This window comes from Acomys minous, assembly GCF_964271855.1.
Source record: "Acomys minous genome assembly, chromosome: 6".
NCBI lineage: Eukaryota > Metazoa > Chordata > Mammalia > Rodentia > Muridae > Acomys > Acomys minous.
The window spans coordinates 55,672,955-55,691,842 of record NC_140487.1 but is presented as its reverse complement, the minus strand read 5'-3'; the positions used below and the strand labels follow the sequence as shown (position 1 = coordinate 55,691,842).

At 40.5% G+C, this 18,888-nt stretch overlaps 1 protein-coding gene across 3 annotated transcripts in view; it reads left to right on the top strand.

Annotated features, from left to right (window-relative positions):
• The window catches only part of TAX1BP1 (Tax1 binding protein 1), a 55,578-nt gene that overhangs the window by 34,931 nt on the left and 1,759 nt on the right, over positions 1–18,888 (top strand). The window contains exons 13-17 of one of the 3 annotated variants that reach the window (XM_084786336.1): positions 1,118–1,243; positions 3,856–3,903; positions 5,524–5,595; positions 9,713–9,887; positions 10,382–10,524. In XM_084786336.1, the coding sequence (XP_084642462.1) occupies positions 1,118–1,243; positions 3,856–3,903; positions 5,524–5,595; positions 9,713–9,887; positions 10,382–10,524 (564 nt within the window). The remainder of the gene's footprint in view (positions 1–1,117; positions 1,244–3,855; positions 3,904–5,523; positions 5,596–9,712; positions 9,888–10,381; positions 10,525–18,888) is intronic. The other 2 variants (XM_084786337.1, XM_084786338.1) reach the window with 2 other exon arrangements.

Genomic DNA, 18,888 nt, shown 5'->3' with positions numbered 1-18,888 from the left:
ACCCTACAGTTACCTTTTTGTAAGTGTTCACATTAAAAAAAAATTCTTGCCGGGTGTGATGGCTCACTCCTTTAATTCCAGCACTTGGGAGGCAGAGGCAGGTGGATCTCTATGTGTTCGAGGCCAGCCTGGTCTATAAAACAAATCCAGGAGAGCCAAGATAGCATAGAGAAACCTTGTCTTGAAAAACTAAAAAACAGAAAAAGAAAAATAAAATTTAATTATGATAGTTTTAAAGATTTATATATACATATTACATAATAAAAAGTACATCCTGCAAGTTGTTAAACATATTCCCCTGTGTTGTCCCTAGGAGTTACTTGTTTTGCTCTTGCTGTGCTTGGGGATCAAAGCCAGAGGTTTACAAACACGACACCAGTGTTCTGCCAGGGAGCCACACTCCTGGTCAGGCCAGAACTTTTGTAGTCAGCTTTTACATTTAACTTTGTGAAATATTTGGAACTGGTTTTGTGTATGTTATGAAGTGTAGAATATATAGGGTAGAGTTTAGAAGGTTGATCCTTTAACCATTGAATTGCTCAAAATATATTTTGGAACTTCACTTTTCTTGAAAGAACAAATACTTAAAATGAAATTGGCCTTCTTACTTTTTAATCACTGTTGGTAGCTTCTTCCTTATGGTTTGTATTTTTAAGAAAAAAGCGCTATCATAAAAGTGCATGGCTTAGATTTCCTCCTTTTGCAGAAGTCATGCTTTTGGGAAATGATGCTTACTGTGAAGTGTTACAGTCTTAGAAATGTAAACCATAGAGGTGATTAAAAAGTACATCCTGATATTGACCCAAAGTACGTGAGCTATGGGTATTTGGGTTGTATTTTTTTGTACAACACTGACAGACATATTTAGCTGTTTAAAACAAATTATAACTTAAATGGGATTATATGATACATGCCCTTTGGCGTTATACTGTTAATGTGCCACTTTTCATGGTCAGCCGCTCCACTTTTTGAAGTGAATATGTGGTATTCTATTGTCCTTATCTCAGTAAACATTTTGCTTTTATACTGTTGAAGTAATCAGCACATATGTGTTTTTGTATGCATATCTACTCTGTGGAGATGTGAAGTTTTTAGTGATTATACTAATGTTATTTAGGATGAAAAAACCAAATGCAATAGATATGCTGATGAACTTGCAAAAATGGAGCTGAAGTGGAAAGAACAAGTGAAAATTGCTGAAAATGTCAAACTTGAGCTAACTGAAGTAGAGGACAGCTACAAAGTAAGTTCACAGCCTTGATGCCTGGTGCTTAAGGGGCATGGTCCTGGTGAAATTGAAATATCAGCTAAGTATATTTTCAATATAGATGTGTTTTATATTCAATTACAGTTTATTCACTAACTTGAGAAAATGGACTCCCACATGCATCAGTTAATAGGACTTTAGTTCTTTTGTTCAGGTAGACTTTGAAATTTATCTTTTAAAAAGTTTTTTTTAGTGTATACAATAGTAGGCTTCTGTATATGTTCATATATCTGTATGATATATTTTTATAATATTCCCTTCCCCCATACACCACAGCCTCCCATTGATTCTTTTCAGATAGTTTCCTTCGTGTTTGTGTGTGTGTGTGTGTGTGTGTGTGTGTGTGTATGTATGTATGTATGTGTGTGTGTTTTCTCGAGACAGGGTTTTTCTGGGTAGCCTTGGCTGTCTTGGATTTGCTTTGTAGACCAGGCTGACTTCGAACTCAGAGCAGTCCTCCTGCCTCTGCCTCCCTAGTGCTGGGAGTAAATGCGGATGCCACCACACCCAGCTGATAGTTCCTTTCTTTCATGCCCCGTCTTGTGTCTGTCTGCCACCTCCTTTTCCAGACCCCGTGGTTTTCATTAGTGTTGCTTTAAGGAGCAAGAGCAACATTGCAGTGACTACACCACTGAAGACAATGTCTCTCCCTCTTCTAGCAGCCATTAACTACCTATTAATCCTCAGAGAAGTAGGAGGCCTCATTAGGTTACACCCTCATGGTGGATGTCGATGGTCCGACCAACCTTGTGCAGGTCTTAAGGAGGTAATCACCTTTGCTGAGAATTCAAGGGTGCAAAGGTCATATCACAAGCAGACAACAACATTCCACAACACTCCACCCCTCCCTAGGACTCTTAGGTTCTTTGTGCTTTCTCCTGCAGTGTTCCCCTGAGCCTTGGTTGAGGTGACACAGCTGTCCACTTAAGGCTAAGCATTCAATAGTCATTTAATGTCAGCACTTTGACCAGTTGTATAACCATCACCCACTGTGAAGAGAAGCTTCTCTGACTAAAGCTGATTGTAGCACTAATCTGTGGGTTTAAACATAATAAGAGGGCAGCTTGACAGATGGGCATACATCTTCACCATTTGGCAGCAGAACAGCAGTAGTCCTCTGTTCTCCCTAGCCGTGGGCTTTTGACCTGGTATACACTACTAGATAGGTAGGAGTTCCTTCCAAAGAAGCTCCAACCATGAGGTGGTTAGTTATGTACACCTACACATGCACACAGGCAGGCACACTGTTAACTGCATCGGTGTTTTGCTTGGCACAGCAATACTTTAACACACAGGATCCATAGCTTGGTGAGACTACGGTTCTTTCCCAGGAGTTGGCATAGCATCTTCTGTCTGTTGCTGTGAAAGCTAGCCTGTTGGGAGGAAGGTGACAGCTCAATTCTCTAAGTCCTATAACCAAAGCATGTGATGTCCTAAGCAGTAAGGTGTTTCTAGCTCTGGTACATAGCTAACACCAGTGGCAATAGCTTCTGTTATTTTGAACTAGCCAGCAACTCAAAAAAAAAACTGTATCTTTAAGAGCTATCATTTCATTTTCTTACTGTATCATAAATGTGTATGTTAAATTATTTTGGAACTTGACTTTTTTATCATACAAATTACTGTGATCCTAAATAAAATATTGTGTAGAAACTAAACTTATTTTTATCAGTGTAATATTAGGTAACAGTCCAATAGTAAATGATACCTGTAAGAATGTTAAGGAGAAAATAAACAAGCTACTGGACTAGTAAGAGAAAAGTATAATACTAGCTGGGCCTTTAGTCCTAGCACTTGGGAGGCAGAGGCAGGCAGATCATTGTGAGTTCGAGGCCAGGCTGGTCTACAAAGTTCAGGACAGCCAAGATAACACAGAGAAAACCCTGTCTGCCCCCCCCCAAAGTCTCCTTTTAAGGGGCAAATATGTATGTGATAAGCTGGGTGTGGTGGCACACACCTGTAATTCCCAGTACTAGGGAGGCAGAGGCAGGCGGATCTCTGTGAGTTCCAAGGCCAGCCTGGTCTACAAAGTGAGTCCAGGACAGCCAGCGCTATTCACACAGAAAAGCCATGTCCCGAAAAACAAACAACAGTCTCCCCAAAAATGTATGTGATAGATTTTAAAGATTCCTATATATAATTTACTTATTTCTGTGATTGAAGTCTGGGGAGTTCTAAGAAATTCAACTTTATCTTTATTTTTCGTGCGTGCATGCATGTGTGTTTATCTGTATGGGTGACCACAGCTGCCAGGGAGAATTGTATTTATAATGGAGTAGATTCGATTGGAAGAATACCATGACATCAGGTTCGAGAGGTCTAAAATAGAATTCGGGTCCTACATGATACTGAGAAATTTCTAGGAGGAAAACTCAGTGAGAATGGGTCCTTTTCAAAGTAGTTTGTAAGCCCTAAAGAGGCTTTTTATAGGTAGTAAGGGGCTAAAACTGACTGCATAAGTAGAGACATTCTTAGAATGAGTTGATTAAAGTCCATTTTCTTTTGGATTCCTTTTTGTTTTTATGTGTATGGGTGTTTTGCTTGCATGTGTACCTGTGCATTCCTTGTGCTCCTGATGCCTGTGGCAGCCGGAAGAGTTCATCAGATTCCATGAAACTGGAGTTGTGAGCCACCAGGTGGGTGCTGGAATTTGAACTCTGAAAGAGCTATCTCCAGCTCCCATGGAGACCTTCTTGATCTCTTAATTATAGACTAGGGATGCGAGCCTTGACAATTTGATCTGAAATACATCTTTCAGGAAGAACTGATGAAGTAGTTGAGTGTTGTTATTGCTGTTAGCTATTTTAAGACATGGTGTCCCTATATAGCCCCAGCTGACGTAGTTGTTGAATGAGTCAGTGCTACAGATGTTGGGGCATGGAGGAGGAAATGAGTGTAGCTTTTAAGCTTCTGTCACACTGTTGATTCTGATGATATCTGTTAACTAATATAAAGTAAGTAGCATATTTGGTATTTACAATACAGGAAAGATAGCAGTGAAAACATATCTTACCATTACTTGAAACGGCTGGTTGCCCCAGCCATGGCAGCAGATATCTATAATCTTGACACTTGGAAGTTTGAGGTGGGAGATTATAGATCATTCAAGTCCCTGGCTTGCCTGGAACCCAGGGTGAGACTCTGACCCACACTCATAATTGGCAGGTTTGGAACTTGGGAATAAGAATGGCACATGAGTTAATATTTATGGTTTATTTTGACAGTTGAGAATGGAAGAAAGTTTTCAAAGACCAGATGGACAAAAGAACCCAAAATAGAATGGTTATAGAGTGTCTTTATTTGTGGTTGGGAAGGAAAAGTAGACACCAAAGAACAGGCATCTGGATGACAATATTGGTGCAGTTTTACATATGCCAAAGAGTCATTTTCAAGGCAAGGGAAGCTGCCTCCAGGGTGAAAGGAACATTTTGGAAGATGGTGTGGAAAGAATGGCGTTAGGTAGAGTTGGGTCCTCAGATGAAGACATTACTGCTGAGCTCTTAATCCCACAGCATTTGAGATTACTGGATAAGACTGGCACAGTATTGAGTCTGTCAGTGTTCTGTCAGGAGAGAAAGAGGCCAAGGACCAACCAGATAATGGTAGCTAGGAGGGAGGGCCTCATAAGGCTCTCCACCCTCTCTGAGTGTTCTGGGAGTTGCTAAAAGTGGGAGAGATAATTCATTCAGTGTTGTAGCTACTAGTAAAGAACCCATAATCCCCACCCAGAACCCTTAAGCGACCTGATGATCAAACTCATTAGGTCATCAGTAACTGTATGAGGTGGGACAAGGGAAGGGGGTTACTTACTGGGGCTAGGAGGGGAACCAGAGAGGACAGTAGGAAATAAATGTGATTAAAAATACACTATGTACCTAGATGCATAATGAAGCTTATATTATGCATAATCAGTGTGGATAAATTTTAAAAGAACACCAGAAGCTAGGTGTGGTGACACATGCCATTGGTGTTAGTACTCAGGAAGCTAAGACATGAAAACTGAGAGTGAGACTAAACGAGGGCATCAGAAGTTCTAGGCCAGCCTGGTTGCATAAATCCAAAAATAAGAAAAAATAAGAAATGAAGAAGAAACTGGGCAGTAATGGTAGCTACTACAAAGACTGAGAACTGGGGAGAATAACTGACCGTGGTGATGGAAATTAGTTTGATAGCATAGTTGTAAGTGGATCTCATGTATAAGGAGAAAATAGATAATATATATACTAACAATAATCTTTTTCTTTTTTAAAATTCAGCTACAATTGGCAGAGAAAGACAAAGAAATAAATGGCCTGGCTTCTCATTTGGAAACTCTCTCAAGGGAGAAGGTATTGAGCAATGTCCTTTGATAAAATGTGGACATGCTATGACTGCTCCTTGCTTTCTTTTGTCTGTCTTCTCTTTGAAAGCTATATCCCATGTCTTCAGCTGTCAGCTCTCTGGTAGTAGCAGTAGTTTGTGTGCCATTCTCATTGCTACATTGCACTTCTGCCAGTTGTTGATAAACATGCCAAAGTGAAAATTGCTAGTTAGCTTTTCATCACATACTGTGCATTTAACTATCAATTAAGGACCTCTGGAGACTCAGAGGTTACTGGCTGTTCTTCCAAAGATCCTGAGTTCAATTCCCAGCAACCACATGGTGGCTCACAACCATCTATAATGAGATCTGGTGCCCTTTTCTGGCCTGCAGTCAGAACACCGAACACATTATCAATAGATAAATCTTTAACAATCAGTTAAGAGCCAGGCACTGTGGCTCAAGCCTGTAATCCCAGCAGGCAGGTATCTCTGTGAGTTGAAGGGCAGCCTGGTCTACAAAGTGAGTCCAGAACAGCAAAGGCTACACAGAGAAGCCATGTGGGAGAGGGAGGGCAAACAAACAAAAATAGTCACTTAAGTCTAAAATATTCAAGTTTAGGGAAGAAATGAATTTTTAAGTGGGTGTTTAAACTTCAGTACTTTGTTTAAAAGTAAAAAAGCAAACCTATTAAATTAAGTAAAAGAAACAATTGATAGTTTCTTGTCATTGATGAAATTCAAGCTCTTACACACTACTAAGTATTTGAAAACTTGTGTCTTCTGTGTCGCTTGCCAGTGTGTCTGAAGTTCACCTAATAGGTGGCAAATTTCGGTGGTGAAATAAAACGAGCAGCATTTGGAAGATCCACTTAAGGAGTGGATCTCCAGGTTGGATGTCGGTCCTTTGCTATAAAATGTGATTCATTCTCCTACCAGCATGTCTTTATGTACACATGCGTGGTTTGACAATAGTCTGCTAATTCCACTAGTATCCTGCAGTCAGTTGTGGCGCCCCTGGGAGGTAGCATTGCCATTTCCCACAGGCTAGGAACTTGCTTGCATAAGCTTGCTTCCACTGTTAGGTACTCATACTGAACTTACCCATAGGACCTGTACTTTTATTTCATGATCTCTACAATTTTTAATTATGCAAATATACTTGTATATATTTTACACTTCTTTGTTGGGTATCTGTTATTTCCACTTAACTGCATGGTTTGTGAAGACTACAGAATTGTGCCTATTTCACTCATTGTATTTGTAGTCCCTGTTACAGTACCTGGTATTTGAAGTGAAATATTTGTTGAATGGCTAAACTAATGGAGCAAATATAATTTATAGCATTTGCTTATAAAAAGATCTGACGAAAGCTGAGATCATCAGCTTTATTGTCAGTTTAGAAAAAGCCAGCCATATCAGGGATATCATATTGGACACTTGGCTATCTGCTTTGGTTTATTATTATTTTAAAACTTTAATCTTGGTTTCCTGTGGTAACAACATCATTTAAGTATTTACTAAGTATTTATTGTTTGGGTTATTTAAAAGTTTTTTTTTTAAAGATCACATTATAGATGGTTGTGAGCCATCTCTGGAAGAGCAATCAGTGCTCTTAAACTCTGATCCATCTCTCCAGCCCCCTATTTATTGTTTTTTTTAAAAACTATTTGCATTGTGATATCAAACAACTTGTGTAATATTCAATGTCCATTCCTCAAGAGTATTTCTGAGAACTCTTAAAACCTGCAAAGCTCTCGAAGGCTAGTGTTAGGTTCTCACTGTCCATCACTGAGCCCTGCGTCTGCATGCACACACTCCAGTTGCCTTGAAGGCAGACAGTGGTCAGTAAGTACTTGTTGAGTGAATACCTGCTGACCCATGTTTTTGTTGTTTCTTTTTAAAGATTTATTTTTAATTTTTGTATGTATGAGTGTTTGCCCTAATGTATGTGCATGCATATGTTAAGCTCTGTGCCCCTCTTTTTTTTTTTTTTTCTTTTTTAAAGGAGGATGGAATACTAAGGAAGCACAGGTCGGCCAGGTGTGGCTCATGCCATTAATCCCAGCACTTGGGAGGCAGAGGCAGGCGGATCTCTGTGAGTTCAAGGCCAGCCTGGTCTACAAAGTGAGTCCAGGACAGCTAAGGCTACACAGAGAAACCCTGTCTGGGGGAAAAAAAAAGGAAAAAAAAAGCGCAGGGGAAGGTGGAATGAAGGCAGTAGAGGAGGAAGAGTGTCCGTTTCCTTTGAACTAGTGTTACAGGTGGCTGTTATCGTTCTTGTGAGTGCTGGGAAGTGAACCTGGGTCCTTAGCAAAAGCAAGAGCTGCAAGCATTGTTAAGCCCCAGGCCGTCTCTCTAGCCCCTCCTCTTTGAGGAGACAGATTTTATCAAGTAACCTAGTCTGCCTTTGAACTCACTGTATAGTCCAGGTTATCCTCAGACGCTAGTGATCCTCCTATCTCAGCCTCCTGACAGTCTTCTGTTAAAAGTTGTTTTGTTTTGTTTAATGTTATATTTTTGGGTGTTTTCCTACATGTATGTCTGTGTATCATGTTTATGCCTGGTGCCCAAAGAGGCCAGAAGAGGTATCAGATACCTCAAAAACAGGAGTTTCAGACAGTTATAGGCTGCCATCTGGGGAATTGCACCCAGGTCCTCTGGAAGAGTTGCCAGTGCTCTTAACTGCTGAGCCATCTCTCTAGCCTTCAGCTCTCCTTTTAAAAGACAAACAATTAGTAATTTTACTAAGACTCAAGTTCAGATTGCCTGTATGGTTTTGTAGATCAATGACTGTCATTGGACTGCCATAGCTTTGAGCTATTAGAATGAAATAGTGGATTCCTAAGAAACTTAACCTTCATAGCATTTCTTTTTGCTTGAGAGTGGGGGCGGGGCGGGGTGGGGTGGGGCACTTGAAATGGTGGCCTCCAGCTGTGGATCCTCTACCTCCTGGGTACTAGGACTAGACCCTATATAGATATTTAAATATTAAAATCTCTTATATTTGTTGTAGAGGAAAATGGTACTTAAAATCTGACAGAGTCACACGAATGCTTAAGATCTGAAATCTAGGTTGTTTAGAGGTCTCTCTCCCCCTTTCCTTCTTTCCCCCTCCTCTCTTGGTTTTACGGATGGTGCTAGGGAGTCAAATCCAGAGCCTTCTGCAGGCTAGGCTAGGTAAATGTTCTACCATTAAGCTGTTTCTTCAACTTGGAGGCAGGGGTTTTCATTATAACCTAGGCATGCTGTGTACTCACTATTATCCAGGCTAGGCTCAACCTTGGGATCCTCCTTCTTCTACCTCCCAAATGCTGGATATTTTTAAATACTGGCAGTTTGAGATGTGTTTCCATTTTCAAATCATATGTCAATTCATGGAGAATCCTGGGGGAATATTTTAAATTAGGATTTTACTGTATCTGTAGTTTGAGGTGAGTTACTAATATAAAACAATGTTTTCTGTCTGTGTACTTGGTATGTATCTCTCCATTTGTGCTGTCTCTAGTCACACTCAGTATTGTACTATTCTTGTGTATAGGCACTATACATCTTTTTGCTAACTCTCTTGGCATTTTCTCTCATTGATTTTACTAAGTAGACTTAAAACCTTCATTCTTTTCTTTGTTGCTTATATATAGGAATATAATTGATTTATGTGTTGACTTAGAATGCTGCATCCTGCTCCACTCACCCTTCTAGCTTCTGTGCTGTAGGCACTTTCTGGATGTACAGCTGTGTCATCTGAAAAAAGAGGACATATTTATTTCTTTTCCAGTCTCTGCCTTCATCTTGTCTTAATTACAAGTTACATTGATGAGAATTAGGGAGAACAGAATCCTTTACTTATATTTCATCTACAGTAGAACCATTTTTTACTTTTATACTTCTATAGTCTTATGAGAAAATTTTAAGTTAAGGAAGTTATGTTTTTAATCTAGCTTACTAATTTTTAAAAACCATGAATGAATCTTGAATTTTCTGCATATATTGATTTTTTTCCCCCTTTCTTATTCTGTTAACATGGTTTTTAAAGATATTTATCATGGTGACTGCTAGAGAAGTGCTGTATTTGGACTGAGTGTCTTTGCACCCTTATAGGACATGTGCCTGCCTTGCTTACTCATCTTCGTTTTGTAATTTTAGGAACTTAAAAGGAGTTTGGAAGATCAAAAAGGAAGGAAAATGGAAGGTCAGAGCCCTCAACAAGTCTCGAGGTGTCTCAACACATGCTCCGAGCAAAATGGGCTCATTCCTACCCTGTCAAGTGCACAGCCAGTTCTGCAGTATGGTAATCCTTACACAGCGCAGGAAACAAGAGGTTATTCAAGTATTTTTTGGCTTGGGGTTAGCTAACTCTAAGATTTTGGCTTTTATTTTCACAGAATTAGAGAACTGAGGGTGTAATGAACTCTTAATAAAAACATTTGGTCTTGTAATTTATCACTGTAGTGTTTAGTACTACTACTGATGTCATCTACAGGTGAAAGGTCATGAACAAGGGGGGGTCTTAATTGCTTATCACAAACTCAGGTTTTAGACTGTAGGTTAGAAATAAAAACATAAGTAGCAGGGTCTTGCTCCGTCCCCCAGGCTGGTGCGTGCCTGCATGCCGTGTGGCCTCTGCTGCTGCTCTCCTATGTAGTACTGAGGCTCCCTGGCCTTTCGGTGCCCCAGGAAAGCAGGGTGGCACCGAGCCACACTCTGAATTCCTATTTACTTCTGTCATATTTTTACATATGGAGATGCTAGTTTCTGTAACTGATTTCATCCAGCCTTTCCCCCTAAATGTTTCTTTTGTAATTCTTACTACAGATGGAGCAGATGGTGCTTTTTATCCAGATGAAATCCAGAGGCCACCTGTGCGAGTTCCATCTTGGGAAGACAATGTTGTCTGTAGCCAGCCTGCTCGAAACCTTAGCCGGCCGGATGGCTTAGAAGACCCTGAGGACAGCAGAGTAAATTGTGTTTAATTGTTCGAGCCTACCTGCTCTTGTGCTTTGTGGCTTAGGTAGAGTGTTAAGGGTCTATATATAGAAAGACTATGAATTTACATTTGCATGTGATTGCCTGCTTGATTTTTTGAAAAAAACCTGTGTTTGAAAACTCAACTAGAGTTGGGCAGTGGTGGTGCACACCTTTAATCCTAGCACTTGGGAGGCAGAGGCAGGCTGACCTCTGTGAGTTTGAGGCCAGCCTGGTCTATTAAGTTCCAGGACAGCCAAGGCTACACAGAGAGAAACCGTGTGTGTGTGTGTGTGTGTGTGTGTGTGTGTGTGTGTGTGTGTGTGTGTGTGTGTGTCTCTGTCTGTCTGTCTGTCTGTCTGTCTGTCTTCCCTCCCGCCCCCCCCAAAAAAAAAGAAAAGAAAAATCCCAACTAGTATATTCTTCAGACCTTAACACCTTAGGATTCATGTACTAAAGATCAAGTTATCAGTGTACTCCTAATTATGACTTCCTAAGTAACTTGCTACAATCTTTTGATCGTGGCTCTGCTGACTAGAAGAAGCAAAGTATGAAGATACCAAGACACTTTGCAAAGCACAGTATTGCCATTTCAGCTTTATATGTATAGCCTGGAAATTATTAGGTAAAATAATATCTTTATCATACAGTTGTTTTTTTTTGTTTTTTGTTTTTTTAAGAAATCCCCTTTTTAGATATCCTTAATACTTACATGACATCTTTTATTCTGGCAGCGGCATAAAAATGGTATTAAATTAGCTTAGATGGCACAAGATTATTATGTTTCTGAGACTGAGCTCTCTATATAGCCCTGGCTGTCCTGGTCTCCAAATTATAGAAATCCATCTGCCTCTTCCTCCCAGTACTGGAACTAAAGGTGTGCACCACCATGTCTGGCTAAGAAATTATTTTAAAGAGACTTTTTTCATCATTTAACACATAAGATTCCTTAGAGCAGCTCCTTTCAATGTGGGACTCCTTTTTTCATAGCAGCTCTTAGACTTCCTGTGCACTGAGATAAATCCCAGGGAAGTGGTTTGTCTTGCTCTTTGCAAGTACAGTGTATCATGACCTGTTTCTCATTTAATACAGTTTGCTGCATTTAATTGCTATTAACCTTTGCAGAGACTGAGCAGTGTTCAGACAGGCATGATTTTAGACCTAGTGTTGAACACTCATAATGGAGAAAAATGTATCTCTCCCTCCTGCCTTTTGGCCTCCTGTGTCCATTACTGGGAATAATTAGGAAAACTGTCAGAACTTTTGTAGCCTGTTTAAGGTCTCTAGTATCATCTTACTGCTTTTTTTTACAACCTGACTTTACATTTTGCATATTTCATCTGCTCATTCGTGGCATAGATGTTACATGTGACAAGCCCTTCTCCTTTCATAATCATCTGCCTCAGCTTAATTAGCAGACTGTTCTTTCTGGTCTGTGTGCTTTGCCCTCCTGCAAACCCATGAGAAGCAGTGTTAGAGTCCTGGGCTCATTTGCTGAGATGCTGAGATTTGGTAATGAGATAGAAGGGCTCTTACTGTGCAGGCCTAGGGTATTTGTATTTTATAACAGGAGTTTCCATATTAGAAAGTAGTTTTTATGTACATCTAAAATGTCTAAATGTCTTGTCATTTTAATAGCAAAACCACTTGCAAATGAGGGGTTTTATTATGTAGTTTTAGTAAGAATATGGAAAGCAAATTTTGCTGTGGGAGTGGTTAATAGTCACAGTGCCCCAGTGGTCATCTTGGAGACAAAATTGAGAGATGATGCCCTGCTCTTTTAGCCTATGGCGCTGCCTACAGCTGCCACTCCTTTCTTATACTAGAAACTGGCAGCTTTCAGAACCCTTTATAAGTCTCATTTACCTAATCATTGTAACAGTTGTAATGATGTTAGTGGTGGCAGTAAACATTTCTCTAGCTGTTTGCCTGCTGAGCCTTATATACCTGAGAACTCACTTGTTCTTCGCAGTAGCTCTAAGGAGGTGGCTTGTCAGCTTTGCTAGTTGCTAGTGGAAGGAAGCTGAGGTACTGATTAAGTAGTTAGACCTGAATCACAGCAGCAGCGATAAAGCGGTGTAGGATCAAAACCTTTTCAGGTTGTCTGTGAAAGCTGTGGTTTTACCTGCTTCTCAGCTGTGCTTCACCAGAGCTGCTGTACTTCTCAGGTCAGAGCACCCTGAACACTTTCCTTTATAACATTTCCTAGGCCAAAAGACACACCTAATGAGCATTTATGTCCTAATTATGTAGTAACCATTAAAATGGTATAGCTGAATTACAATTTTGTGTTTATTTTTAAATAACCTTAGTTACGAATGGGATGTGTATGACTACTGACTACTCTACAGCTTCTTGAGCTTTGGAATCACAGTGGACAAGATAATTTCTTCTTACTTCACATTAGCTTTTTTTTTGTTGTTGTTGGGGGAAGGCGTGTTTCGAGACAGGATCTTTCTGTGTTAGCCTCGGCTGTCCTGGACTCCATTTGTAGAGCAAGTTGGCCTCGAACTCACAGTGATCTGCCTGCCTGTGCATCCCGAGTGCTGGGATTAAAGGCGTGCACCACCATGTCCAGCTCACATTAGTTTTTACAAAGCACTTGCTTTGCATTGCAGCAGTGCCAGAGATTGAGCTCCTCAAAGCTAGGATGTTAGAAAGGGGTACTAGTGCTATCCAGAGTTGAAAGTGAGCAGTAGTCAGATTGGCTTTCCACATGCTATCTCTGCATAATTTGATACCTCTTCAAAATTAAAATCCCTTGGAAGCCCTATGGTACCCTACATACCTTCGTACCCTATTTTTGGAACCATGATCTGAGTCTCTGCACTTGCTAAGTGTGGTTTGCATGTAAGCAGTAATACTGCCTCCAGGATTGCTGGAAGTGGAGGCTCTCCGGCCTCCTAGCCTCCTGAGAATAGGGATATGTGTGCCATGTTGCAGGTACAGTGAGCCACTTCTAACCCTTCTGCTTAAAACTAGCCATCTCTACAGACCCACACTTTAAAATGTATTTTTATTACATACAGTATTCTGCCTGCATACCAGATGAGGGCACGAGATCTCATTATAGATGGTTGTGAGGCACCGTGTGGTTCCTGGGAATTGAACTTGGAACCTCTAGAAGAGCAGACAGTGCTCTTAACCACTGAGCCATCTCTCCAGCCCTTTTAATGTATTTTTTACAGTAAACAGTTCTGTAACAACTCACCCTGACCATCCATTCTCCAGAGTTTTGTTTGCAAAGTAGAGACTCTTTACTCAAACACGCCCATTGTCCTGAAAATTCACACTTGTAATTGGTTTTCTTGAATGACACTATCCTAGGTATCATTATAATCATAATTTTTTTTGTAATTGGTTTATTTTACATTGTTGTTTTGTTTTTGTTTGTTTTTAGGTTTTTCCAGACAGGGTTTCTCTGTGTAACAGCCTTGGCTGTCCAGGTCTCTCTTTGTCACCAGGCTGGCCTTGAACTCAGAGATCCACCTGCGTCTGCCTCCTGAGTGCTGGGATTAAAGGCGTGCGCCACTGCTCCCTGCATACAGTGTGTGCTTTTAAGGGCCATGTATAGTATAAACATGTTAGAATTACCTTTTTAAAGTCTCTTTACATTTCGATTGTGTGTGTGTTGAGTGTGTGTACAAGTGTACATGTATGCCAGAACAGAGAGTCAGATCCTCAGGAGCTAAGAGTTACAGGTCATTGTGGGCCAACAGCTGTGGGTGCTAAGGAATTGAACTCAGGTCAAGTGCTCTTAACTGCTGACCTTTTCTGTTTATTTACTGTTCTATTGCTGTGAAAAGATACTATGGGGCCGGAGAGATGGCTCAGAGGTTAAGAGAACCATCTGCTCTTCCAGAGGTCTTAAGTTCAATTCCCAGCAACCACTTGGGGGCTCACGACCATCTGTATGAGATCCAGTGCCTTCTTGGGGCGGGCAGGGGCACATGCGGGCAGAATACTGTTTAAATAATGAATAAATCTTTAAAAGAAAAGATACTATGACCAAGGCAACTTACAGAAGAAAGCATTTAATTGGGGGCCTGCTTACAGTTTCATAGACTTGAGTCCATACCATCATGGCAAGAAGCATGGCGGTGGGCAGGCATGGCACTGGAGCAGTAGCTGAGAGCTCCTATGTTGAGGCAGAAAGACCAGCAGTGCCACACAGCTCCTAATTGTATTGAGACAGTGTATAACTGAAAGCAAGCATTCACATATACGAGCCGGTTGAGACCATTCTCAAACCACTGCACCACCTTACAGGCCCAGAAACCTTTAAGGGATTCTCGGTCTTCTTCAGTTTCTAATCTAATTTGACTCAAGTTTACTATTTATAAAATTAACAAGGGACATCTTATTCTAAGCTGTGATTAAATGCTGAAATACATTGACATTTTAAAATTATTTTGTCTTTAACCCCCTACCCCCCAGTTCTATTAAAGGCCTGCCTTAATAGCTTCATTTCCCAGTCCAATTTGGCATTTTCGTTGACAAGGATCTGAGAATGAAGTAGGGGTTAGACTATGGTATATACTTTTTTGAAGACAATCTACTTTATTATCATGTTTTTACTTCTTTTTTAAAAGACACATTTAGCTAGGCGGAGTTTGAGGCCAGCCTGGTCAACAGAGCGAGTTCCAGGACAGTCAGCGTTATTCAAAGAAACCCTATCTCAAAACCAAACCAAACCAAACCAAACCAAAACAAAACAAAACAAAAAAAACAGAAAGAGGCGCGCGTGTGCGCGCGCACACACACACACCATATAAAATTATTTTCTGTTACATCTCAATTTAGTAGGAAGGTCTATCTGTTTCATTATCATGTTTTTAGTTCTTTTGTTTTTTTGAGGCAGAGTTTCTCTTTGTAACCTTGACTGTCCTAGACTCGCTTTGTAGACTAGGCTGCCCTTGAACTCACAGAGATCCGCCTGCTTCTGCCTCCCGAGAGCTGGGATTAAAGGCATGGGTCACCATGCCCCGGTATTTTTAGTTCTTTTTAAAAGAGACATTTAAAATTGTTTCATATCTCAATAGGAAGAAAATCTAAAAACAACCGATACTAAGTATTTTGTATACTACAATTAAATGCCTTGCAAAAGCCACTCTGTGTGTGACAGTATGTAATCTCAGCACCCAGGCAGAAGCAGGAGGATTTTTTGTTTTTTTGTTTTTGAGACAGGGTTTCTCTGTGTAACCTTGGCTGTCCTGAACTCACTCTAGACCAGGCTGGCCTTAAACTCACAGCGATCCGCCTGCCTCTGCCTCCCGAGAGCTGGGATTAAAGGCGTACACCACCACACCCGGCAGCAGGAGGATTGCTGCAAGTTCAGGCAAACCTGTACCAGCTCTGTCTTAAAGCAAAACCAAAGGGTCATTCTGTAATTGTTTAGGGTCCCTCTCCCCTGGAAACATACTCTTTAGAAGGCCCCAGTATAGGAACTGCTCATTCAGGAAGTAGCCCTAGATGAGTTCATTATGGTAGTAAACACATTCATAAGTGGAGATTTGATCATGTTGTATATTACTATCATGAGTCAATAATCACAGGAATTGGCTGCTTTGAAAATTTTGCATACTTCATGGCTCAAGGTATCCTTCAAATAGGTGATTTCTAATTTCATAAGAAGAAGAAAAGGAATTGCTGTTTTTCATTGTAACACCCAGAGTTCAATATTTATTACTAATTATTTGAGACAGAGGCTCACTTTGTAGTGCCTGGCCTGAAACTCACCATGTAGATCAGGGTAGTCTCAACTCCTAGAGTTCCACTTGCCTTTGCTCCCAGAGTGATGGGACTAAGGCCACTGTCACACGCCTGGCCTCCTCTTAGTACTTTTGAGACCCTACTTGGTATGCAGCCCAGGTTTTTCTCTGTCCCAGGATGATCTTCCTTCTTCAGTCTTCCAAGTGCTAGGATGACAGGCGTGTCCTGCCACATCTAACCTTAGAATTCTGCTTTTAAAAGACAGTAATGTATAGGATTATTGCCAGTTTATGTATGGCTTAAAGGTAGAAATTGCTTTTACTTTTTCCTCCTAGTATTTAACAAGTAGGGTATTACCATGTCTAGTACACTGAGTGTGCATTTCAGCCCACAGTCTACTGGTACCATTGGCAGATTGGTGGTTGCTTACAAAGCTGTTGTAAGCTATTTGCTATTTAAAATGAGGGGAAAATGGTCAGTGAGTTGTCTGGTCCATTATAGTTTGGGCTCCTAAAAAGTTGTATTCTAATTCAAATATCTGCTTTTATTAGAGTATCAAAACATGCTCTGTTTTATTTTCCCTTCTTTCTTTAACATTTATAAATTAGAATTTGTTAATAAAAATTAAAGAAAAATATGAAATTTCATCATCAGTATTACTTAGTTAATAAGCAGATACAGTATTTCAGTTATTGTGGCTGGAAGTCCTATACCTGGGAGCTAGAGTAACCTGACACAGAATCACAATGGTTATTTATCAGACTCAACAGATACATCATCTTTGTACATGTTTGTGCATAAAGTTAAATGCTACTGATACTGTAGTTACTAGAAGATTTAATTTTTAAGGCTTGTAAAATGCTTGTTTTCTCCCTTTTTCCAATCTCATATTAAATTACACACAAACACACACACACACACACACACACACACACACACATGCATACACACACACACACACACGCATGCACACGCGCGCGCGCACACACACACACACACACACACACACACACACACGAGAGGGGGGCGGCAGGGATGAGAGGAGAAAATCAGACAGACACAGACCCTGAGACTCATTTTCATTTTCAGGCAGGGAAAATTGTTAGGTGATAGCCAGGTTGTGTGCACTTTCCTGTAGAAGTACTTGGTATGTTTTCTTTATTCCCATTGCATTTTTACAGCAACTCTGTTGTTTTGGTGCTTTTCCCCATGGCATGTGTTAACCCGTTAATTGCGGCTGTGGGGCAAGCATGACTACCCAGCAACATGAGGGTGTTGAGCTGCCTGCCATCCATGCCTCAGCGCACACAAGTGCAGTGCGTGGATAGCTGCTGAGGAGATAGGAGGAGGTGGTTGCTTTGGGTGTGAGATGAGCTGATGTGTTGGGCTGTTGATTGCTATAAATCTCAAAATACTGGGATTCAGGCATGGGAATCCAAATTAGTGTTTTTGTGATTAAAACTCAGTTTGATAGACTTGTTGTTTCAAGACAGGGTTTTTTCTGTGTAGCCTTGGCTATCCTGGAACTCACTTTGTAGACTAGGCTGGTCTTGAACTCACAGAGATCTGCCTGTCTCTGCCTCCTGAGTGATGGGATTAAAAGGCATGCCCCATGGCCACCTGGCTTCTATAGATTTTTATGTCTGACAGCCTGTGTATCAGGTTTTAATTTGGCTGTGGACTTTATGGGTTGTTTTGCATAGTGTTTTCCATTAGTCTTCCCAGTGTGAACAAGCCAAGAATATATCACACAAACTCACATTTTACTTTTCCTGTATTCATCTTTTCTGTATACTGTGCAATATATGTTTATAAGCATCTTAACCAAAAAGATTATTGCAAGTTAATAATGATTCTACATATATAGGCTTGGAAAGTCATACTGGTTGGTTTGGCTTCATTCACACAGATAAATACAATGTGTCTCCACTGAGCTGTTAGTAATCATCTTCCTTTTCTCTGTGGTTTATTAAGTCGTCATCTGTGGTCTGGAAACAATAAACTTTAGTTGCTCTTAATTCAGAGTAGTATGCAAAGTCTCACACAAGATAAGTCACTCCTTTATTCAGTATCCACCCTGTATGTACTGTATGCTTACTAGCCACTTCGAAGACTGTTTTCAGATTGAAATGCCTGTATTCAAGTAAGTATTGAAATACAAGCCAGGTGGTGGTGGACTCCTTTAATCCCAGCCCTAGGAGGCAGAGGCAGGTGGATCTCCAAGTTTGAGGCCAGTCTGGTCTACAGAGGGAGTTTCAGGATAGCCAGGGCTACACAGAGAAACTCTGTCTCAGAAAACAAGACAAAAAAACAATATAAAAATTGAAATACAGCTGGGTATGGTGGCGCACACCTTTAATCCTTGCACTCAAGAGGCAAAGGCAGGTGCATTGCCATGGGTTTGAGGCCAGTTTGGTCTACAAAGTGAGTCTAGGACAGCCAAAGCTACACAGAGAAACCCTGTCTCGAAAACTCCTCCAAAAGTTGGAATACAGTAAGATACTTATAAGTGAATAGAGATCAAATTCACTTTTTGTTGCAGTGTTTTGCTTTGCTTTTGTTATTAACATCATATAATGCCTTATTTGTAAATAAAACTTTTTCATAACCATGAATGGAAGAAAACCAACATTATCGAAGGAGTT